We start from the raw sequence: 25,022 nt of genomic DNA on the forward strand, positions 1-25,022 counted from the left end.
CTACTCATTTGTCTTCCACAATTTGCAGATTAGAACTTGAACACAGAGCAGGCACATTTATTCCCAGGAGTGAGTGGCCTTTATGTCATTGCTATTGAAGAGGCTTTCCTCCAGAGTCTGGTGGGAGGAGGAAAGAAAAGATGATGTTTGCTATTGAGAAAGCTATTTGCAGATGAATTATATGCTGGTAGAGAAAAGACAACTACATGTTCTCAACTGGAAACCTGGCGAAGTATGTGTGCAGTCAAGATCTCAATGTGAATTTGTGCATCTTGGGGGAAAAAAAAAAAAAAAATCAGTGCAAGAGTGTAGGTTTACATTGCCTTGCGCTGTTTAAATACTCGAGATAGATATATGTTGAGCTAATCCAGCCAGTCTCTGCTGTTGGGATTTTGTTGACTTTTGTTTACTGATGTTTGAGTGTAACTGCTTCTGATTTACGCTTGTTGAAGGGTGGTGAAAAATAGGTGCAGGACTTGTCTGCTGTCATCCTCCTTTCCTGTCACTGAAGAGGTAAAACGTAGTGTTTTATACAGTCCTGTGGCACTTAGCGATGCGTTAGGTGTACGTATATAAAAATGTTAGTACTGGCTTTCACAGTAAATTTTAACTAGTCATTTCTGTGTTAAATAAATTAGTCAAACTCAGTGTGTAAGCAACAAGCTGTTTTTAGTCCTGAAGTAACTATTGACACTAAGGCTTGTCAGATGAGAAACTAGGTTGCTTTGCAATTCCCTGTGCTGCTCAAATAATAGAGCAGAGATGTGATTAAGTACAGTATCTGACTGACCTTTCCAGGGCTGGACTGTTGCCTTTTTATTAACAAACAAAACATTGTGTAGTAAGTGATTAGCTCTGTGGCTACAAGAGATTATGAAGAATGATTGCAGAAAGCGATGTGCTTCCTGCAACAGGAGCTTGTCATGCTCTCAGGCTCTTAAGCTTCTGTGATCACCTGTGTAAAAAAAAAAAAAAAAAAAAAAAAAAAAAAAATATTTATACAAATACTTTGTGTGTGAGAGAGATACTAGTATGTTATGTAGCTCGCCCTCATTTTTTCCTAAGTTGTCTGCCTCACTGCTGTTTATCTGAGCGCGAGAGTAAGAAAGTCTCTTTAATGACTTCCTTTTGTGCTTTGACAGCAGATGGCAATTATGAAGCATTTAACTTTGTAAGTATGACTTCACTGACTTGCACCGACTACGCTGACTGAAAGCACTTGTCTTTGTGCTATCCTGACTTAAAAATGCCAGCGGCAGTATGTTCTGTATATTGACTGTGCTCTTACTGAGCATCAAAATACAATAATAAAAAAAATCCTCTCCAGATTTCTTATGAATGTAACTTAGGTATTTTAATGGGTAGCGGTGGCAGTTGTGAATCGACATTCTGTTCTCCCGTTTAGAAAACTCCCATTTCTCTGCTCTCCTTTTGCCTTCATGTGCACGGAGCAGGCCAGTTCCCTCACACCACCAGTCTTTGTTTTGCACTCTGTACTGCCTGTATTGTTTTTGTACGTGTCTGCTGTGTTTTCATTCAGTTTTGGGTTTGCTTGTTTTTTGCTTTGCCACTTGAGTCTTTGATTCGGGTGACCTGATAACGCTCCTGTGTTGCACGAAAGATGTAATGGTGAGGCATTGGCAGGATGGAGGAGGGTTCGAGTTTGTCTTTTGGTCAAGATTTATTGTCTTGGTGTTCCCCTTCCCAGTCTGTTGTGATCTTTTGCATGCGTTCCCAGCTAGTGTTTTATCTGATAAGTTCCTCCTAAAGAACTCTGCTTTTTAGTTTTTATCTTCAAAAAAGCCTCCGCTTCACTGGTAAGAGCTACTCTTGATGAAGTATACACACATGTGACACTTGTGCATACCGGCTGTTAAGGTCTGCGGACAGCCAAGCAGTGTAAAAGGCTTGTGTGAAGTGGATTTCATTACTGTATTTCTCCCCCACGCCAAACTAGCACCCATCTTTTATCTGCTGTGTTAAATTGGTGTTTTCCAGTAGGGGAAAAACATGATGCTGTGGAGGTAGACGAGGGTAGGGACTAGCTGGGTAAACTAACATTTGCGCTTAGTTGTAGAGGTATTTCTACTATAAAAGGAGGTCTGCAGCTCCTTCTTTGTATACCCAGGGCTTCATTTCGACAGGAAAAAGAGCGCCTTGATTTGCTATGCTGTAAATACTGTGCGTGATCTGAGGGCCAAGAAAAGGCTTCGCTATTTTAGCTGTCAATGTGCTACCACCTGTAAGGGCTAAATTCACCCTAGAAGAATTGGCTCCTCCCGCCAGCATGAAGCCAGTTAATAGCTGTACTTTGTGAGCTCTCCTATGACTGTTCTTTGGTGACAACTGTCTGAAGGTTTTGATTGTGTATGCCGGGTGTTGAGACGCCTAATCCAGCCAGGAGGTTTTGTTCCCTTGTAAAGCTGAACGATTACAACTGTAACAAGAAGTCAGAAAAGGAGTTAAGCGCAATTGCGTGTAGGGGAGTCCTAAAAGGAAACAGTTCTTTAAAAAGTGCTTTTGCAAATAGTAAATACAAATTTAATGAACACCTGGTGCTTTCTTACCTTAATGGCTTTTTGTTTGTACTTGGTAATGATATGTACAGATCTTTATTTTTGCATTTCCTGTAAATCCTGCATTCATAGAAAACACTTTGGTGAAAGAATAATTTTCTTGTAGTTTAACGTGTTCTATGGGTAAAAAGATGACCTCATTTTCCAGGACTATCAAGTGGTGTTTTTGCAAAAATGGGATTGCTGTTTTTGTAATGCACTGAACATATAGTCTTGTCTCACTATCTCTTCTAAAAAATGAACCGGTAGCTAATTCATGCTGAGTAACCTTTTTAGATTGTGACATTCCATGTGGTGTTTCCTTAAAGAAGTCTATGAATTACGTAGAAAGTGAAAGAAGCAACAAATAAACCAACAAATGGAACTGATCCTTCCTCATTTTTTTTTTATACAGCTATTTTGAACTGGAGAGCAGTGGCCTACGGGATGAGATTAGATATCACTACAGGTTTAATGGGAAGTCAAGAACAGAGGTGTTCCCCTACCGTCTGGCAGATGGACAGTGGCATAAGATTGCTGTGTCACTTAGTGCATCCCACCTTCTGCTCCACGTGGACTGCAATAGGTAAGAAAATACGTTCAGTAATCTACATGTTTTTAAAAAACGCTCTCTACTTACAGGAATACAATTGGAAAAGGAGGGGTTTTTTTAATATCTAATTTAAAAAGCATAGTAAATTGCTATGGGATAAGAAAAGGAAAACAAAGCATTAAAATGAAACAATTCATTGTGATTATGAACGAATGTGGAAAAGGTTGATTGCTGACTGGGGAGTATTAAATGCATCTCGGTAGTTTAGGCACTAGCTGACGTTATGTTTCACTGTGATTGCATTTAAGTGTGATAGATTGGTGTGCAGTCTGTTCTTTTGTGAACTGCTTCACTCAGCATACCTGAAAACTTGAAGAATAGATAGATGTGTCAGAGGCATTGTAATTTTGTTTTACGTAATCGAGCCGTGCACTTTTTACTGTTGTTCCCCCCCACCTGGAAACTTCCCACGTGGAAACTTCTGAAAAACCTGGAAGCTTCTTTTGGCACATCTAGAGCTGGTGCTTTTTATTTTCTGGAAGGTATTCTGTCTGTCACTGCGCTTTCTTCCCTTTAAAAGTTGTGAAGACTGCAAGATGGCAGATTGTCAGGATTTCAAGGAATAAAAAGCAGCAAACCTAGAATCTCCCTTCCCTAGAATCTCTCCTCCCTTGGGACTTGATCTCACAATGTGTTGAAGACTCCAGCTTTTGTCAACTTACTGGTTGATGAGGAAGCTCAGAAAACTTGAAATCGAGACCTTCAAAATAGTCTTCAGGAATGAGGAAAATGAACCATTACTCTTTTGTCTTCTTGCACTGAAATGAATATAAAAATATTCTTTGCCTTTAGTGAGAGGATCAGCGTATGCATTTTGGAATTGTGGCATTTAAATGGATAGTGTGATGGTAGGAGATATTTTTTTCTAGTCTTCATTTTGTTCTGGCGGGCAGTTATGTGAGTATTATAGGAGTATGTGGTTATTGAAACATTTGAAAAAGTTTAAATTTTGACCAAAGTAATTATGAGATACTCTTTAGAGAAGAAGGTTACAACCATTTTCTGCAACTGCATTAACTACTGACAGTAAAAATCTCATCTGAAGGAAGGTTGCTTATTGAATCCTTTTATTTGGACCCTAGAAGCAATTAAATGCTTACAGCAATTTTAATTTCATTGAGGCATGAAATCGACAATTTGTAAAGATCGTTTTCATTTCAGTCATCTGATTTATTTATCTTACCATTATTTGTTTCAGTTATATTATTTCTTTGCTTACAGCAGTGTACTTTTTTGTTTGTTTATTGACATACTGGGTTTTGGGACAGGTTCTTCATTATCTCCTATGATTTTTTTAATTTTTATTTTAAATGAACAGCAAATGTGTTTTAGGAAGGCCCTTTTCAGCAGATTGTTTTGCTGGCTGCCACCTTGCTCACAATGTGAAAGGAAGACAACGCAAAAAGCCTGCCTGGTGCAGCAGTCTATCCAGGGAGAAGAGCGCTGCACAGAGTCATGGTTGTGACCTGATTTTTCTTTACATCAACAGGCAGCGATAGATAAATACAATTACCGAATGAGCTGTGCTGTCATATTAGGTGATAAATGTGTATAACTGTCTCTGTCAGGTAGGTCTAAACAGGGCTGAGCCATCTAAGAGTTTCCCCGAAGGTGGTACATCTCGAGGCTGCTCCCAGCATAAATCCATACCTAAATGCCTCTGTTTGCCTGTGTATTTGTGGTAGTTTGACAACTCTTGTGGAAAAGTAATGGGAATAGTTTTGAAAGCATGACTTGAGGGCAGATCATAGTAGAAGTTTAAAGTGGGGGGGGGGGAAGCGAGGAGGGGGAGTCTTTAAGTTCCTGACTCAACTGTAGCATCTCTGTTCAGTTAATTAGAATTTTGTGAATATTGGTGTTAGTTTCCTTTATTATATCTTATCCCCTCCACCTTTGTACTCAGGAGAGAAGTCAATGTCTTGTTCATCTTCAGACTAATGTTTCCCAATGACGGTACAATACAAGTCAAAAGAAGTGAAAATGAAGAGTAAGCCGATGAGGGGTATTTCTGAGCACTATTGCAAATCCTAAGCCTTCCTCATGCTTGTGTTAGGAAAGTGGCAGCTGAAAGTATGCACAGCATCCAGTGTTGAGAGCTGTAGACTTCATGTGTAAATGTCACCATTTAGGGGTAGTGTGGTGTCACTGACTTTCAGGAGGTTTCAGGATGCCTAATGAGAAGCGATGCTTTGCAGACTTAACTGAAGAAGTCAGTCACAGGGAAGCAGAATATGACTGCGGTCGATAGATTCACCTGTCCCACCTCCTGCAGTGATTCGGTGTTGTCAGAACAAGAATTTAGCTTGAAGTGTGCCTGTGTAGTTAAAGATGTTCTGTGCTTTTTACTTATTGTTCTTCCCCTGTAAAAACAAAACAAAACAAAAAAAAACCCAAAGCAAAAAGGAAAAAAATTGACCAGCGAAATTAATCCCATGGATTCCTACTGGATTTCTTCACAGGGGTTCCAACATTGCTTCCTCACAGTGTTAACTTGTATAAATCCATTACTCTTTTTAGGGCTATGGTAATATGTTATACATTTGGAAGGCTATTCTGAGTGAGTGATTTTTGAATGCGGTGTTATTAAAGCTAACCTGTATCTGAGAGTACATTGGAAGTGTTTGCGTTGGGAAAAATATCCAGCCACAACCTAACTTTGCTACAGTACCCAAAGCTTGTCTCTGGCCTCCAAAAACTCCAGTGGATCAGAAAGCACTGGAGATGAAACCTTTGATTTGTAAACAGATAGTCGAATCGACTTTTATTCTTCCTAGCCTTATCACCCACATTACTCTGATTTGTAAAATTGCTTTGACATTTGGTACATGATTGTCTTTTGGACTCAAATCAAAGTTGACTTTGTTTTTCAGACCTGGATAGGTTAGGGAAAAGTACTTGAGAACTGCTAAAAGCCTTTAGTGCTTTTAAGAGTCATCTTTAAAACAGTATAATTGCCTCTGTTCTAATGAGATGTAATATGGTGGGGGAGGCATATGTATCAAAGGAGGTATATTTGCCCAAGTACATGTCCTTCTGAAATCAGCTCCTGCTGCGTGTTTCTTGCTCCTTTTGGTGCTCTTTCAACAACAAGGAATAAGAATTGTAGCTGAGTTTGCTAGAGCTTGGAGCTGCTGACATGGGAAGATACGTTAGAATCCGTACTAAAAACCTGTTGAATGTCACTGGGCTCTTCTCGCTGACTTGCAGAGCCTTTGTGCTGGGCCCAGACGGTAACCTCTAGCCAGGGCTACATCTCGGACAACTGACGTAATAAGCAGTGGGTGTAGTGGCTAATATGCTTTTAACATTCTTAACCCAGCACTGGTGAGGCCACACCTCGAGTATTGTGTCCAGTTTTGGGTACCTCAATACAAGAGAGATATCAAGGTGCTGGAGCGAGTGCAGAGGAGGGCAATGAAGCTGGTGAAGGGCCCAGCAAACAAATCATATGACGAGCGGTTGAAGGAGCTAACAAATCATATGAAGAGCGGTTGAAGGAGCTGGGACTGTGTAGTTTGAGGAGGAGGCGGCTGAGGGGAGACCTCATCACTCCCTACAACTATTTGAAAGGACGCTATAGAGAGTTTGGTGCTGGTCTCTTCTCACAGGTAATTAATGACAGAACAAGAGGGAATGGCTTCAAGCTCTGACAGGGTAGATTTAGACTGAACATTAGGAAAGAATTTTTCACAGAAAGAGTGGTCAGGCATTGGAATAGGCTGCCGAGGGAGGTAGTTGAGTCACCATCTCTGGATGTGTTTAAGAGCCGTTTAGATGTGGTGTTGGGGGATATGGTGTAGGGGAGAACTTTGTAGAGTAGGGTAGATGGTTGGACTCGATGATCCCAAGGGTCTCTTCCAACCCAGACAATTCTATGATTCTAAATATGAAAAGACTGTATTAATTATGAATGTACAACTGATGCACAAGTAAAACCTGTGCTGGAAGTAACATGGAAATTAAGCATGCTGCCATTAATTTCCTTGCATCTGCAATGCTGAGTCCACTAGTGGTGAACGAATCTTGTTTCAAAATATTGGTTACGTGTAGGATCTGTGCTTCCTTACTCTAGGGGAAAAGGGGTTTGCCAGGGGCTTTCTGGTGAGTGTGTAGGTTAAGCTGGAGCACCTGCATCATTGTCAGAGGGTCCTTAAATGACCTGTGGCACTAAAGGGTTAATGCATAATGAAATGAACTCTGCCATGCACCTTCCTAAATTTGGCCTCTTCAGGGAGCAGAGGTAAAGGATTGTGCTGTACATACCTGCGTTGTCAGGAGATTTGCAACCCCGGGAGACTGTCGTAGTTCTACGAGAGCTGGTGTTAGTCTTCACTTTGTTGGGAACTGATTTCAGCTGTAGAGTCTGCCCGACTGTCCGCTGCAATGCGTGCCCACTGCAACAGGACCAACACAGAAAAATGCTACATTTAACAGTGGTAAGAGAAGAGTGAGGGAATAGCATGGAGCCTACGATTTAAGGGGTTGTAGGTGCTGTATCGAATTGTCAATTTATTTAAGAAATATAAATTCCAAATTGTTCTCAGTGTGGCTAATTAATCTGGGGAGGTAAGCCTGAAGGCTGCTTGTTTTATATTTTTATTGTTTTAGTTCTCATTAACCATATTGCTACGAAGGTACTCACCTGTTCAGACAGTAACAGTATTCCTTTACTTGAACTCTTGTCTGCAGGTGTAAAAGGGAGAAAGGCACTTTGCTGCAAAAATTAATGCTTTCCAGTGAAAATATGTGCTGGAGTGCCTTTTACTATGAATACAGCCTGTGGTTTTGATGGATACTCTTAGCTGTTTGATGGAGGGGGTTAGTAAGAGCATAAGAGAATAGATTATAAAACTGGAGCAGGCTAGGAAGTAGTCTCCAACTGAGAAAACATGTTGTCTGCTTCTTTTATGTTTCTCCTGATAGAACAGAGCATTAGGGAATAAAAAATGCATGAGCAGTAAGAACTTTTTAATTGGAAAAATAAATAAATTAAAGCAACATATTCCAAATATAGGAATCCAAGACCCCGGAGTTCTTATAAATAAGATATTCAGGCTGCCAACCTGAGGTTTTCAACTTCTCTAAACAAAGTCCTATGACTTTAATTAAAATGCGATAAATTTAAACAAGGTTAAGTGATGTATTTAAAAGAGGGATTCACTGCTTTACTGTAAAACACTTTCTCTTGAGAGAGAAGATGGCATGGTGGCAGTGTTATGCAGCTAGGTAATTTACTCTCAACATTTGAATATGGTTTGGTGACCCAGATAGCTTCTCTGCTCTTTAAGCTGGAGCAGAAGCTGTCAGAGAAGTGGTTACTCGGGTAGAGTGCTATAATTGTGCATTACAGGTGCACCCAACTTCAGATTTGTGGTATTGTGGACTGGAAGTTAATTTTCACCTACCGATTGTCCCTTTTGTTTGACATGAAGGGGATAAACTTTTTAGCATAAGAGAGATCTCCAGCTGGCATATGCCGTCAGCTGCTGGCAGGGCTGTATCATTACAGTGATTGCAGTTAAGCTGCAAGGAAGTGTTCAGGAGGCATTCAACATTACTTGAGAAAAGATTTTGTTGTTGTTTTGTTTTAGAGGAAGTTTTTTAGTAGCCAGGGTTTTTTTCATCAAATGGCAACCACATCAGCAGAATGGCAGTATGGGTGTCACCGAAGGCTGAATGTTACGTCTTAACACAGTCCCTAATTATGATGAAAATTTATTTTTTTCATCCTTGATGAATCAGTTGAACTTTTTCTTGTCTACTACTTTGATGGAGTTGGGAGAAGGCCGTGAGTATTTATGAAAGGGCTGAAAAAGTACGATAGAAAACACGTGATAACAATCCGTACCTGTGCCTGTCTGTCTTGGATCTTTTGACCACCCCAAGAAGACAGCAACCACTTGTAGTCGGTACAAGTACCTGGGGCGCTGTGCTGCAGCGGAGGGGTCGCATGGAGCTCCCGCTCAAAGTGGAGCAGGCATCTGCTTTGGTTTCTTTCAGGAATTTATCTGGGTCCTGCTGATGTCAGTTACTGAAGAGGAGAATTCAGCCTCAGGGGGGTTCCGTTAAGGGTCTCGAACGGGAGCTTGTGGCACTCTGCTGAGTTTTAGGGACCTGTGGAGCCAGAATTTGGTAGCTGCAAAGCCCAGCTGCTGCTGAATATAGATTTAACAGTGTTTTTTCTTTTTTTCCTCATTTGGAAGTGGGGACTTGTGGTGCTTTCCAGTGAATTGAAAATGTTGATAGACAGGTTGATGACTTCAACTGGGCAGGAATAATGTGTTATGCTTTACCATTGATATCTTGAATTCATTTTATTTGCATGCTATGGGTGTGTCAGAGAGAGAGAGGATGGATAATGGTAGAGGAAATAATCTTAAATCAAGACTAGCAGGCCTCAAGTGATTTAGTCATTTCCTAAAGTGTGTGATTAGGTGTATGATCTCATTCTCAAATATTTTTTGCATTGGTCCAATACACATTTAGGTTATTTTTTTTTAATGTCAAAGCAATAAATGCTTAAATTGAGGTGATTTACTTAAAAGAGCAGTCTCTGAAAATTTAGCCTGCGTAGTTTGAAATGTATCTGGATATTTGTTTCTGTGGATTTTTTTCAGGGGAGGTCTCCTGTTACTTGGTTCTATTTTCTTTTCATTTGTTGGAGTGGTGCTGGGGGTCATACAGAGAGAGAGGTGATCACGCTAATTTGAGAATCAACCAGATAGAGCAAATGTTTTTGGTTTTTTTCTTTTCAGATTATAAAAACAATTATCTTGCTCCAGCCAGGCAGATTAACTGAGATCCAAAACATAAATGAACTCTTCCATTTGAAGTGGTTAGCTAAACTCTGGAGTTTAGAACGGTAGGTTGCGTAGGGTAATACTGGAGCTGAATTAAAAAATGGTAGTATAATTTTAGTTAAATAGTTTTATAAAAGCGTTGGGCCTTTGCCAAAGAGCAGATGCGAACCCCTCAGAACTATTCAGCAGCTGACTTGAGAGCTGCGTCTCCATACAGCAAATAGTACAGAGTCTTTCCAAACGATCTGAATCCTCCTGAGTGCTGTGGGGTGTGAGAGGGTGACTGAGCAAACAGGACTGAGACTGCTGAAGTCTGTGAAACCAGCCCAGAGTTTTCTCTAGTGGTTTAGTACTTGGGGAGTCTTTCTTTTCAATTTAGAACAGCAATAATTCCCCAAAGGTAATTCTTTCTGGAAATCCAGTCTTGTCAAAATCCTCAAGTTGACTGCAAGGAGGTGGAGACTGCTTGACTGCATTTATTACTACCCAAAACCTGACAGTCCCCATCATTGCACTGCTTGGTGACAGAGTAAACTGACAACACTGTAATGCAGACGGTGCTGCGGGAGCTGTCACGTTTGTTCCTTGGCTGTAGGAGCTGGGGGCGTGCGGGGTGCTCAGAGGTGGAAGGTGTCAAGGCTTGGAAATGCTGTGAGTGTGGCTGTCATGGCTCTGGGATGTTAGGCAGTGGCATGGATCTTGCTGCAGCAGTGGTGTAAGTGTCCTCTCTCACTTCGTGCATCGTGCAGAGCCACTTGGCGTATTTGCAGCCTTACCTGTGGGTGGGAGAGCTTTACCCAGGCCCCTGTTATGTTTGGATGGTCCTGCAGTGTGTAAGGGGGTCAGGTGGGCTCAGTACTGAGCGTGGGCACAATTGAGTTTCTGGTGCTGCGCCGTGGGGTGAAAGCTGCTTTGCAGATGTGCTAATTGAGAGAACGGCGAAGACAGTCCAGTTGTACACTTCAGACAGATATTTCTGGGAGTTGAGGAAGTATTCTATTTCTACACAGATGGTTGGGTGGTTTTTTTTTTTTTTTTATTTAAAGAAAACATCAGCTATTGTGTGATTGTTGTGATCTGTATTACCAAAGCCGAATGTAATGATACATCAAAGGTGAGCAGTAAGGTGAAAGATGATAGCTTGATCCTCAACACAGGAGTGAGGTAACATGCAATTTTCAGTCCTATAAGCTGTTTTCATACCTGAGACCAGTCAGTAATGAAAGAATTGGCCGAAGCTGCATTGCTTAATTGAGCTGCAATTTTAGTGGCATTCCCTTCAGTGTGAGATCTAATGCAACTAGAAGGACTTCCTCAGCCCTAGCTGAATCTTTGTGTCACGCCAGCCACTTACCTTAAACTCGACTGAAAGATGTGCTGTGCAGTATCCCTGGGGTGAAATCCTGGCCCCGGTGAAGGCTGCGGTGAAAACTCTCATTGACTTCAGCTGAGCCATGCTTTCACCTCCCAAGTGTGTCAGATGTTGTGAGAAATGAGCTCCAAACCTGAGTGCTGTCCCTGGAGAGTGCTTTTCTGTCTGTCTGCCTGGCAGTTTCCATCAAAACTTAATTTTAGAACCAATATAATGGCTTGTTCTATGTTTACTGTATGTTTCATACACTTCCTCAGTCATGGCCAATTAGTTATTATGGAGGGAGTGCAATGTTATCTTTCAAACCACTGAGGCTAAAACGGGCAGTTGAAAAATACCATGGGAAAATGGAGATGTGGCTTATCCGAACCTGTGGTAAGACCTGAGGAACATGGAATGAATCGGCCCTCTGTGGGGTTACAGAGACAGCGGCTAATGGGGAGGAGTGGCAGCTCCAGGGAGAGCCCAGTGCCATCTCCCAGAGCTCAGACAAGGCTAATGGGAGGGCTCTGGTGGGAGCAGGGCAGCAAAGGCAGAGTGTTAACAAGCAAAGCCTCTGGTCCTCAGCCTGCAGTTACCTTCAGTCACGAAAGGAAATTGGCTCTGGAATATGGATGAGATTATGTTATGATTATACACAAATCATTTAGTGATGACATGAACCCCTTGATGAGATGATCCTGTGACAAGATGCACTGTAAGGCAATTAACTTCTCAGCAGATGATGTTTTGGAGGGGGGAAAGAAGCTGTTTAGCAGAAAGGTTGCTTGTGGCTGGTTTCCCTTTAAATTTATTTTTGTAGCAGTGCAGAAAGGAGTTGGAATCAAAAGCCTGATTCTTGTGGTTGCACCTGTCTTACTGTACTAGGTAAAGCGACTTTGGGGTTGAGAGGAGCATGAGACAGAAAAGAGGAAGGCATATACTTTGTGAAGAAGGGCTGTTTCTCAGCTGTATGCTTACTATGCTTCAGGTTCCGCTGTAATTGCCAGTTACGGAGACCCGTGTACTGCAGATCTTGGGCCAGGGACCATCATGTGTCCCGTCCCTGTCTAATGCAGGTAGATGTAATAGAAGCAAAGATTCAGCACTGCCAGTTGTCATTCAACAAATGTCTCGTGGCAAACACCAACGGTAATCTTAGATATCTTGTTTTGTTTCTTTTTCCCCTCGTGACAAAATGGAGATGACATAAACCGTGTAACCATGGTTTTACCTCTTTGTTCTGCTAGAATTTTATTTTGGGGTTAATTTTGCTGCAAGACCTGAAGTACCAGTGCTGCTTTGTGCTGTTATTACGATGCACATTTTTACCCTGTTGCTTTCTGGTGTAAGATAGGCTTAATTGTTTACTTCTTGTTTCATAGCTAGTTTAATTTTTTTTTATTTTTTTTTTTTAATCTCATATCCATCTCGCTCTAAGGGCTTCTTGTTTAATTTGTAGGAGAAGAGCTTTTCTTCTTTTTCTGTCTTGGAAGAACCCATTGAATAAATTGCTCACTCTTATTTCTAGAATCTGTTTTGAATTACTCGGTCTTGGTTTACTGATATTTGGCATCTGGGTCGTACTCTGACCATTTGGTTCATCTGAGATGGGCTCTTGGTGTGATGTTTGGTACGGTAACAAATGTGAGTGCTGTGCTTTTAGCTTTCTTGGTAAGTTTGCCTTATTCAGTGTTCTGGTTTAGAACCTGATTTGAAGCTTGCTGAGGTTAAAGGGTGTCTTTTAGTGACCCTGTGAGTTTTAGTGTTGTCAACATTTATAAGTGGATTTGTCTCCTTGTCTGTAGTGGACACTTTTGTGTGCATCATAAAAAAACCCTACTGCTACATGTTTTATCCTCTGGGACTCGGACAGTGACAGTTGCTCACAAATGGTAAAAAGATGCCGAAATATGTTTGGCGAGTCAGATGGATTTGAAAAGTAGTATTTGAGCTATGTGGCTTTTGGCTCTATATTGCGGTGTTTAAAGATAAGTACCTGTCCTGGTTTGAGGTTCGCGGTAATTTATAAGAGTTTGGGGATGTTGATTTTTACAAGAAAAGTCAGTGTACGTAGGTGACCTCTCCCTCAGCCCTTAAGGCGAGGCATTCTTGTGACCCAGCCACCACCTTGGCACTGCTGTAGCCAAGCAGGCTGGATATAGTAAAAGTTGGCATCTTCACCAGAAACGGTGACAAGTACGTTCCTCTTGGGCTTCTGTTACTTGTAGATTCCGTGCAAGTTTTACGGGCAATGCTGGGACCATGAACCGCATGCTATTTACCTCAGATTTACCAGGTCAAAATGGACTTTGAGGAACACTATAAAAAGAAACAAGTTGCTGTTGTGGTTTAATGCTGGTAGGCAGCTAAGCATCGTACAGCCACTGCCCCCACAGTGGGATGGGGTGGAGAATTGGACGGATGAAGGGGGGTGGGGTGGAAAGTGAGTTGAGGTAAAGACAGTTTAATAGGTAGAGCAAAAACTGTCTGCACAAGCAAAGCAAAATAAGAAATTCATTCACTACTGTTCCCTACCACCTGTTGGTTAAGCTGGTTCCAGGAAAAACAGGGCTTTATCTCATGTAATGGTTACTTGGGAAGACGAATGCCGTAACTCCAAGTAGTCCCCCCTCTTTCCTCTTACCCCCAGCTTGTATTTCTGAGCACGATGTCATATGGCACGGGATATCCCTTAGGTCAGTTGGGGTCAGCTGTCCTGGCTGTGTCCCCTCCCGACGTGTTGTGTACCCCAGCCTGCTCACTGGCGGGGCAGCCTGAGGAGCAGAAAAGGCCTTGGTACTGGGTGAGCATTGCTCAGCATTAATCAAAACATGGGTGTGTTATCAACGCTGATTTGGTCACAAATCCGAAACACACCACCATACCGGCTGCTTTGAAGAAAATTAACTCTATCCTAGCCAAAAGCAGTACAGTTGCCAAAGCTGAAATGTGCAATAACCATTTAGGTGTCAAACTAGCTGGCTTGATACTGAAAATCCTGTATTCCTGTCGGAGAAATTATGGATAGTGCACGTACAGTAAAGTGCCAAGTGCTCTGGATACATCACGTGTAAGATACGGTTGACCTTATAGTTTGTCACAATTTTTTTTTTTTTCCCCCCAACTTTGAAAATCTTAAGCAAATGGCCAAATTTCTATTTCTGCCTAGGGGTCTGACTCAAACTATTTTCTGGGTTTCTTGCACTGTCAGGAGTGCTGTGTTTGTTTTATGAAGATGGGTAAACACTGCAGCGTTGTAGACAGGCTGTTAGCCTAGGGCTTAGATACTCTTAAGACTGTTATCGTCAGGGAGTAATTGTATCAGTTTTGTCATTTGCAAAGTAAAGTTAACAATATGGACCTTGTTTGTAAAGGTCTTTGAATTTACCTCAGCATTTCCAGGTGAAAGGTACCAAATAGGTGTAGGATTCTGAAAAAGACACATTTCTGCCCTTCATGTGGCCAATGTCGTATCATTAAGTGAATCCAGTCCTCTACTCTGAATCAATAACAATGATTGGTTTTAGTTTAATGTCTGAGAAATACTGTTAAAATTCGTTGAGAAGTTCGTAAAGAAAGCCCCACACGGGCAGAAAATACCTCTGTGAATTTACCCTTATTCAGTTTATGTGTGGAGAATAAACCTTCAAACTTGACAATGAAATGTGCTCTTCTAACCATCTTTACTTGCATTTGTTTCATTTCCTCCTGTTTGTTAGAGGGTCTTGAAAGCTAATTATCATTTTTCTTGAATGAAAAAATAGATTGCTTATAGACTATTATGTAGATGCATTTTTATTTTAAAATTTAGATTTGTAGTTGGAATAATTAAACTGAAAAATAGAGTACATTCTCTTTATCTCTGTGACCATACAGGAAAATCCATGAAGTAGTTTGGGTGATAGAGTTTGAAGGGAACTTAAAAATTGAGCATGCACTCTTGAGTCTTTTACCTAAAGGTACTATCAGAGATTGTAGTGATAAGACGAGTGGTAATGGTTTTAAGCTGAAAGAGGGGAGATTTAGGTTAGATATTAGGAAGAAATTCTTTACTGTGAAGGTGGTGAGATGCTGGCCTGGGCTGCCCAGAGAAGCTGTGGCTGTCCCATCCCTGGAGGTGTTCAAGACCAGGTTGGATGGGGCTTGGAGCACCCTGGGCTGGTGGGAGGTGTCCCTGCCCATGGCAGGGGGGGTTGGAACTAGATGATCTTCAAGGTCCCTTCCAACCTAAACCATTCTATGATTCTGTATACTGTTACTGGACACCTCCTATTTTTTTCTTCTGGAGCTGAACAATAACTTTTGATTAAATAGTTGGCAGTCACTATTGTATATTTAAAATTCAATAACAAAAAGCTTCCCTCAAAACCTGAGATTTTAATCTAAATTGCTTTCCTCTGTTAAGTGATTGTGAACTCCTATACTATGACAGAGGAGATAGCACAAAAAAATCAAAATTTCCCTCAGGAAGATTATTTTTCTCAAACAGAACACTGGAAACTGAATGAATAATTCAGTTAAAGTAACTCCAGAACTGAATGCATGTCAAATAATGCATCCTATCTGTAAACACTATCAAGAAAATCCAATCACGTTGGTATTGACACATTTTCATTGGGAAGCATATAGAAACAGGTTGAAAGAGAAATATGTAAAGATATCCTAGTATTTCTTTTCAAATTCAGTTCTTAATCCCTTCAGAAGAGCAGACGTAAAGACAAATCCCAATATTGTGTCTTAAAACTGGAGACAGATATAATCATCGGTTTCTTTATGCAGTTGGGATTCAGAAAACATTGGATGAACTTTTTTTGAAGTGGCTGGTTATTTTTGTGCAATGGGTGGTGTTAGGAGGCCTGACATGAGCTTTTTTTCAGATATACTGAGTTTCTGCAGCCTCAACTGGAGATGGTAACAGTTGTTAAGGTGGTCAACACCTCTGCAGATTAGATTGGTAGAACCACTGATGCAAAACATGGGGGAACCTCCCTCTGTCCTCTGCTTTTCTATTACAGAAGTTGAGAGTGCTGTTTCAAAGTCTGTGCCGCGAACAGTTCGTTATTTTGTGTGACTTCTCTGTACCCTTTAGTTTATTTAAAGGATATGAGGATCCAGATGGATGTATACAGGATAACGAATGGTTGCAACAGAATGTCAGTTTTGAGGATCAGGTTTTGAATTGCAAAAATCTGTTTTGATGAGTCACCCTGATGTTAGCAAGGCCTCTGTGCAGTCATTTGAGGGGCATTCAGAAAGTGATTCATTTAATGTAAGATGAATCACACCCGAGAAAAACTTATGTCTCTCCATTAAATAAGTCAGTCTAGAGGGCTAACTCCACTGTAGGTGTAAACTTTTGAGACATCTAAAATTGGGTGCGATGAATTAATTCAACACCTGGTTGCTATGTGGAAATTGATAGCTTCAAGAGAGTAAGTGTGGCAGACATATCAGGAACACAAAAAACCTGTTCTTGGGTTAATAGAGACCAGGGACTAAGAAATGAGGCTTCTGCTGTGCCCCAGCCACTAGAATATTTAGACTGCAGCTATTTGTTTCTTAATTGTACTACTAATGAAATAAATCTCTCTGGTTCGTATCTGGGCTGCAAATTTGAGAAGGCATGTTCTTGTTTTAGTAACCCACTCATATTGTAGACTTGAAAGAATTTGGAACGATTTGCTGTGCTACTTGTAGTAACTGTTGTAGTCTATTTTATTGTTCAGAATTTTTAGGCAGTTGCATCTCCTGATGAGTCCATGTTGGCTGACGTATTCTAACATGATCAGACACAAAGTTTATTTTCATGTTATACTAAATATTTCAGCTATTTCCAAAATGCTTCTGGCATGGCAAATGTTATATGTATGAAGTAGACCTACATCTCCACAAAAGTGAAAATACTCTCCAAGTGTTTACTTTTGTTTGTTAAAGTTGGGTGTAAGAAATCTTCTTCACTGCAAGAGACAATTCCACGTCACGTTTTCTCCAGAGGGAACGTGGCCCAGCGTGTGAGGCAGTTACGCCTCCGCCATGCCCAGTCTAATGGCACACATCTTGGGCAGTGTCCCTCCCCGACTCAGTCTTTGTGATCTTGCTTAACTAGTCGTTCGGTCTTTCAGTTTGCACACACGTAAAGTGACAATATTTCCCTATTTTACCGGACTGTTATAAAGATGATAAAAATAATTTAGGTTGAGTGCGTGGAAGGGAACTGTCTCCTTGTCCAACAGAGCTTGATTTCTAGACACTGGCTTCCTCTATGCGGAGAAAGGTGTGTGTATGTGTATTTGCATGCAGATATTGTAGATGCACTTCCTTTCAGGAATCCACTGATTATTTTATAGATTTTCTGTATATTGTATTCATTATGTCACAGACACCTGCTTGGAATGCGTCCTTGAAAAAGGTTTTTCTGAGGACTGCATAAGAATACTTAATAAACCGAAGTGTGCAGATAGGAGAGAGACATAGATACAAAACACAAGGCTATCATTGGTCTTTGTCAATTAACAGGTGTTTTTCTTACCATGTTTAGCTAAATAGATCAGTGGTTAGTGAATGTATTCTGAGCGTGAACGTTTCAAGAAAGGAGGATTGGTTCACAGTTGTAATACTCCAGGTTTATGGTTTAGCCCTTTTGAAATATGTCAGCATAAAGCAGGGGCAAATCAAGCTTTCTCTTGGAAAGTGAATGCAGTAATCATAAATCTGAAAGCCTGAAATATGGAGTAGAGTTTCCATTAACCCAGAGACCTGGGTCTCCTCATGCTGGAGGGGCTATTCAGTTGGCAGTATTTTTAGAGACCACAGTTCCCTGGAGTCCTCTTTCGAAGCATTCCTGTTCTTGTGAAGTGTATTGTGCATTTCTCTGGGTGGGTATCAAAGCCAAACGTATTGGAAACCGATCTCCAAGGAGCTTTAGACCAGCACTTCATAAACTGGAAGTGTAGTAGATACAATTTAGCTATTCATATGCCAAATACAAAGTATTGGTCAAGCATGGATAAAGCCGTAGAAGGTGAAACGTCTCAGCCCAGAAAATCAAGCAAGGGAATGAGAATGATATGGAAGCTTAATGTAGCTGTAAAAGAAGAAGGATCCTTTTGTATCTATTCAGCAACGGTAGTTTTTGAGCCTGAAAATACCTATTCGCTCTCAAAAGAAAAGCAGTGAAGGAAGGGGAGCGCAGAGCAAGGGTTTTTCCCATTCACAAGCAATAGTTATAAGACAATTTCACCTTTCAGGAGTAACTTTTCTCATTACCCTGAGATGTGTTACAAAACTTTCATGCTTTACGGGTTTGTCTAAGTGTAGAAAACCCTTGAAAAATCACCTGACTAATAAGTAATATTTGATAGATTTGTAAGTGACATAGGGTGATCCTAATGTCTTGGTGGAAACCCTATTCCCAACTACTTGTGCAAGGGCCACCCTAATCATTTTGTATGGACAGGGTGTCTTCGAGACCCATGAAACGTCTCTCCTTCCCTAGAACCTGCCCTAGGACATGCCCAGTTCCTGGTTTTACTCCAGCGGCACATCAGTGAGCTCTGCTGGCTTTCAGCCACCAATGCGTGTAGCTGGTGAAACTCTGTTCACTGATATTTGAAAACATTTGTTTTCATCTTTATTAAATCCACTGACAGAGTTAGTAACGCTATCATGTTTCTTTGCTCTTATTGATTCAAAAACTTCTCCCATGTAGTTCCCATTTTTCTTTGTGTTAGGTGGTTTACCTTTGTGTAGCAGCTTCCAGTTTTGCTGGAAAAGTCTATTGGATTTTTTTTGCATCACTCTCCCTCTTTGTCAGGAGTTGCAGGACTCTTGTTTGGTGCTGTGGTGTTTATTTTTTATTTTTTTTCAATCCCCCCCCCCCAGTTTTAGTTCTTCATTAGAGAAGTAATATGTGGTGAATCATGTTAATTTTTTTTTTTTTTTAAACTGTGACAAATTCAGATGTGCTTTTTGACCTTTTCATTTCCCAAGACTATAGAGGACATTGTAGGGGTAGTGATAAGCTGTGTGTGTGCTTGCTGGGGATTTTTTGCTGATATTTAACCGGATACAGTAATAAAGTAAGCTCACAGTATTTGAAAACCAAAGTGTCAGCCAAAACATGTTTTTACGGATGAAGATAAGCAAGGACTGATCTACATCTCATGTCTTCTCTTGAATCCTAAGCCTGTTACTCCATGGGCAGATCCATGGAGAAGAAAACCAATGAGTCTCTTAGTTTGTGCCTTATTTTGTGTACATCTGACCTCTAATTAGTCTCTTAATTTAAGGTAAATGCCTGCTTCAGAGTTGGAATTAGAGTAGAACAGTAAAGAAATATGGGAAATCCTGAGCACATGTCTTATGCCACTTTCTGAAGAGACTCTCGAAGGCAGGTGACTACAGCCTTTTCTGCGTAGGTTGAAAGTCTTTGTTAAATCATCAGAAAAGACAAGATAAACCACTTTAGCTTGTCTGATTTGTTTTCCTTACTTGCTGTTGTTGAACTGTCATATAATAATGTTAGTTAGATTTTGGGTTTTTTTTATATCTAATTGCAAACAGATATTGTAGAGTTCCTTTATAAGCTTTAACTAGTCTAGGTGAATAAAAATCAAACGTTCTTCAATAAGTAGTGTTGTTGAACCTGGTCAGCATTGGGATTTTATCTGTTAGCAGAGATTGAGTTCTTCATGGAATATTGACTTGTCTTTTTATGAGATGAAAAAATTTTCTGATGAGAACGTTAATAACCTAAATCATGAATAAAGATGTGTTATATATCCAAAGAGAAATTCCTACTATGATAGTGTAATTCTGTGATTAGTTTTCTCAAGGAGCATGTCAATTCTTTGTTCCTCATTCTGCATTTTGCAGCAGTTTTGTGTTTGAGTAATCTTGAATTTTGCATGAGGTATGGCAGAAGGGGTCTACTTACACTTTAAAATATTGATAGAGATGATGCATGCAAAATTCCTATAATTCTCAAAACATAGTTTAAAAGAATATCATCTTGTTTTGGTGCTTGAACAGGTAAAACAGATCAGCATGCTAATTTTATAGATAGTGAGAAGTAATTAACTAGTAGAGGCAGAAATTTCCTAGAGCTTTGAATGTATCATGTTGATGAAATGTGATGAATTAGGGCTGATGATAATTATAATAAACTTGAGCAATAAAATCACGAGTATTAGAAGATCATCTTCTGACTCCAGTACTCAGATTCTTAAGCTGGAATTTTCATGTGACTACTTTGTTCTTAGGTTTGAGATTTTTGATGTTTGTTTTTAAGGAAATAGTAAGTTTGCCTCTAGTTTTTTAGATTGCTTCCATTTGGTTTTGGGTGGAATATATGACTCTTTGTACGTTTGCATAAAAAGCTTTATAGAGCTTTCTTGAAGTTCTTTAGTACTGGGAGGTTATTCTAGGCCTCTGCAAATGTATGAGCTTTCCAGTAATGTGGTATGGTGGGTTTGACATTGGCTGGACACCAGGTACCCACCAAGCTGCTATATCACTCCCGTCCTCAACTGGACAGGTGAGAGAAAAATATAATGAAAGACTTCTGGGTTGACATAAGGACAGGGAGATCATTCACCAGTTACAATCACAGGTAAAACAGGCTCGACTCAGAAATTAATTTGGTTTATTACCAATCCCTATCAGAGCAGAGTAACGAGAAATTGGAAGAAATTTTAAGATGCCTTCCCCCCCACCCCTCCCTTCTTCCTGGGCTCAACTTCACTCCCAGTTTTCTTTACCTCCTCCCCCGAAATGGCACAGGAGGATGGGGAGCACGGGGTTATGGTTAGTTCATCACATGTTGTCTCTGACACTCCTTCCTCCTCACGCTCAACCACTACTTTAGTGTGGGGTCCCTCCCATGGGAGCCGGTCCTCCATGAACTTTTCCAATGTGAGTCCTTCCCTCAGGCTGCACTTCACAAAAACTGCTCCAGTATGGGTCCTTTCCATGGGGTGCAGTCCTTCAGGAACAGACTGTTCCAGCACAATTCCCCTGTGGGATCACAAGTCCTGTCAGCAAACCTGCACCAGTGTGGGCTCCTCTGTCCACAGTTCCACAGGTCCTGCCAAGAGCCTGCTCCAGCGTGAGCCTCCCCACAGGCTCACAGCCTCCTTGGGGCACATCCACCTGCTCCAGTGTGGGTCCTCCACAGCCTCCAGGTGGATATCTGCTCCACTGTGGACCTCCATGTGCTGTAGGAGGACAACCTGCTTCACCATGGTCTTCACCATGGGCATCAGGGGAATCTCTGCTCCAGTCCCTGGCACTCCTCCCCCTCCTTCCTCTCTGACCTTGGTGTCTGCAAAGGTGTTTGCCTCACATATTCTTGCTCCTCTGTTTTGGCTGTTGTTGCACAGCAGATTTTTTTTCCCCCTTCTTGAATATATTCTCACAGAGGTGCTGCCACTGTTGCCAACTGGCTCGACTTCAGCCGTCTTGGAACTGACTGGCATTGTTGAACTGGTTCTGTTGAACATGGGGGCAGCTTCTCCCAGATGCCACCCCTGTAGCCCCCCCCAAAACCTTGCCACACAAACCCAATATAAGTGGCAACTTAGAACACAACCCAATGATTACACTTGGTGAGTCTGGGCTAGAAACGCTTGGAGTGTAAATGGGAAGATAATTGTGCAATGGGTTGTGTTGATTGACTTGTATTCTTCTTTGGTGTTCGTTTCTCATGTTCATTTTAAAGCCATACCTTTAAAGAAAGAAGAAAAATAATTTAACCCCTTTTAACATACAGATAATTTCACTGCTTTAAGCTACAGGTCTTGACACATTCAGAGTCTTTTCTATTGGCTGTCACGCTGGTGTGATTACACAGCAATATGTACTCCCTAGTAGTCATGGAAATGTATTTCATGATTGTCTCAATAATCCGTATTGAAGATGCTGGTTTTGTTATGAAGCAGTAAGTTCATGGCTCCCACCAATGTGACATGGCAATATGAGAATCCAGGGTCAGTAACTTTGGTCTTGAATTTTTCGTATTCTAAAATGATATTGTTGGAGTGGCCCGAGTTCCTGAAAAAGGTGTTACGGAAACTTCATTACAGCTTTCCTAGAAAGAAACAAATAACAAACCCAAGCGAAACTTTTTAAAACTCCAGATTTTTGTGAATTTAAGAATGCTGTGTTACAGCAATTTTTCATGAGTTAATTTTGGAAATTTGGTGCGTAGATTACTGTATTCATGTGCAAGTTTATGCAGTACGTAAAGTTTGCTTATAGACCTCATGTTACTTGTTGTCATTGTTATTTCTTATAGCTATTATCTCTAGTTCCTTGAAGAATAACCAAGAAAATGTCCCTGTAGTGCTAGGTACCAAACATATACAAAGAGGCCTCATTCTGTACCAGACCTGTGTTAGAGATACTGGCAAGCTGGACGTGCAGTAGTGGCAACACATGTGAGCATCCAGCCCCAGTGAATTCAGTAACGGCAAACAGGGGAGAAGTGGATACAACAAAAGGTTGAGGTGCAACGATGAGTAACGCAAATGTAGAGGCCATGGGAGTAGAGGTGGAATAAAGTTTCTTTGTGAAGTCTATTCAAAATTTTAAACAGTCTGAAAATCCCAAAGGGTTGTTTCTCTGGTTGGATCTTGTGTGCGACTGCACTTTTTCTCCAGAACGGCTAGTTGAGTTTGAAGAACACCCCTAGGCTAGGATGGTCCCCTTTTATTGTTTTCCCTGCTATGGTGGGTTCTGGTGTTGTGTTTCTTTAGCCTAATGCTGCACGGTTGCACAAGGGGAGTTTTAATTTTGTGCGGTCTTCATATATTAGTGATTTTAATACTTTTTTTTTCTTGTTTGTTTTTTTGTTTGTTTTTAAAGTTTTAATATACCTGTATACCTTCATGACTATCAATGGTAAATACTCTGTTTAATGATTTTTTTTTGTTGTTGTTCTTGTTCTACTTTGTATCCTTTGTTATTAGTTGTTGTTGTTCTACTTTGTATCCTTTGTTATTAACTGACTTTAACTAGGAACTTTTCAGATAAAAAAAGGATTCAAGTAATGGCAATGTATTCCCTCTACAGGATTTATGAACGCATCATTGATCCTCCAGAAACAAATTTGACACCTGAAAGCAATTTATGGCTCGGACAGAGAAACAGGAAACATGGTTTCTTTAAGGTAAGCAGATATGAAATGGCACATGAAGAACGAAACTAATAAATAGTCAACAAAATATTTCCGATTAGTTGTCTTACACTCCTGAAATCCGTTTTGTACAAATTTTAGTAGAAACTGTAGATTTGGGATTTGAGGCAGGTCCAACACTTGGAGAAAAGGCTCTCTTGCTGCAAGGTAGAGTATTGTAGTCGCTGACTACAGTGCCCAATATTTGAGGGTTTTGTTTGGTTTCCTTACTCTAGGTTTTACCTACCTCTGTGCTCTGCCTTGCCACTCCTGGGGACAGAACGAGACTGTGTAGGCAGCGTCAGTCTATTCTTGGCCTTCATCTTTAAACCTTCCTGAAACAGCAGCTTTGCTCTGGTCTCCTGGCCAGACCGTGATGGTCTTAATCGCTCTTGGAGGCCATTTCTTCCTCAATTTCACATGCAGGTACCCTCACCCTTCTGCTGTTTGCTTCAGGTGACTTTTCCTTGTTTGCCCTTATCAGCATTAACTTCTAGAGCAGAGAAGGTCTTCTGGCCTGTGACCCTTCCAGCTTTGGCAGATAGTAGCTATTGTGTGCGATGCATTTGCCTTGCTGCAAAACAGTAGATTTTTCTGTTCCTGGACTACCTTCCTTGCTTTCTGTTTTTCTCCACTATAAGTGTGTCAGTGTTTCTCAATGGAGTGTCAACAGTGGGTCACGGAGTTTTGTTCGTGAGCTCCTTTGTCCTTTGGCGCTTCCATTGCTTCCAAACGGTCTGGGCTGGAAGGCTGGCTAGCTGGCAGGACTTGGGCTTCTCCTTCCTTCTAGCTGGAAAGCCTGTCTTTTTCCATTTATGAGGCTCCCCAAGACATCATCGTTGAGTAGGCCAATATGGGCATGAAGAACTTGTCAGAGGAAAAAGAAGATTCAATTAATGGCAATATATTCCAGGTTCAATTAATGGCAGTGTGTTTCCAAAATTGCAAAGGATGGAGAAATGACCTACAACTCAAAAAGCCCTCTCCTGTATGTTTTCTTTCAGCTTTTTTTCTGACCCCTAGTGAGGCTATATGATTTTTCTGGTCGAGGCTGAATTGCTGAACCAAGCCACAAACAAAATCCACCAACAAATGAAAACCACCCCCTGCACCGGAAAACAAATTATTTTGCTTTGTAAGCAAGCTACAGAAAAGTTTCTGATATTTCTTCCAGTTTTGGATAAGAAGCCACAGTGCAAGTGTTCATCAGTGAAAGAGTCTATAGTGCAGCGATTGGCCGATCTGTCTGTCCTCCGTACTTGCACGGATTTGTTGCCAAGGTGATTTACCACCCACTCGTTTTCCCTTTGAAGCTGTCAGTTCTTGAGACAATTTTAGAAGTTGCTGTTTTTCTGAGGACTTCTCCTCGAAGTCCCCAGATTTCAACAAGCCAGGACCATTATTTTATGCTAAAATTATTTATAGTAACATTTCCTAGCAATTGAAAATTTTAATTGTGAAACAGGGGTAAAAGCTAACTTTTAACTTAAATGACTGTCCGAGAGTCGTTCTGAACCTAGAATACATT

General features: G+C 40.9%; 1 protein-coding gene across 1 annotated transcript in view; it reads left to right on the plus strand.

Moving 5' to 3' along the window:
* NELL1 (NEL-like 1 (chicken)) overlaps nucleotides 1–25,022 on the plus strand; it is a 295,750-nt gene that overhangs the window by 34,288 nt on the left and 236,440 nt on the right. The window contains exons 4-5 of the mRNA XM_009886260.1: nucleotides 2,971–3,141; nucleotides 23,392–23,488. Coding sequence (XP_009884562.1) covers nucleotides 2,971–3,141; nucleotides 23,392–23,488 — 268 coding nt within the window. The remainder of the gene's footprint in view (nucleotides 1–2,970; nucleotides 3,142–23,391; nucleotides 23,489–25,022) is intronic.

This window comes from Charadrius vociferus, unplaced genomic scaffold (assembly GCF_000708025.1).
Source record: "Charadrius vociferus isolate BGI_N301 unplaced genomic scaffold, ASM70802v2 scaffold115, whole genome shotgun sequence".
Taxonomy (NCBI): domain Eukaryota; kingdom Metazoa; phylum Chordata; class Aves; order Charadriiformes; family Charadriidae; genus Charadrius; species Charadrius vociferus.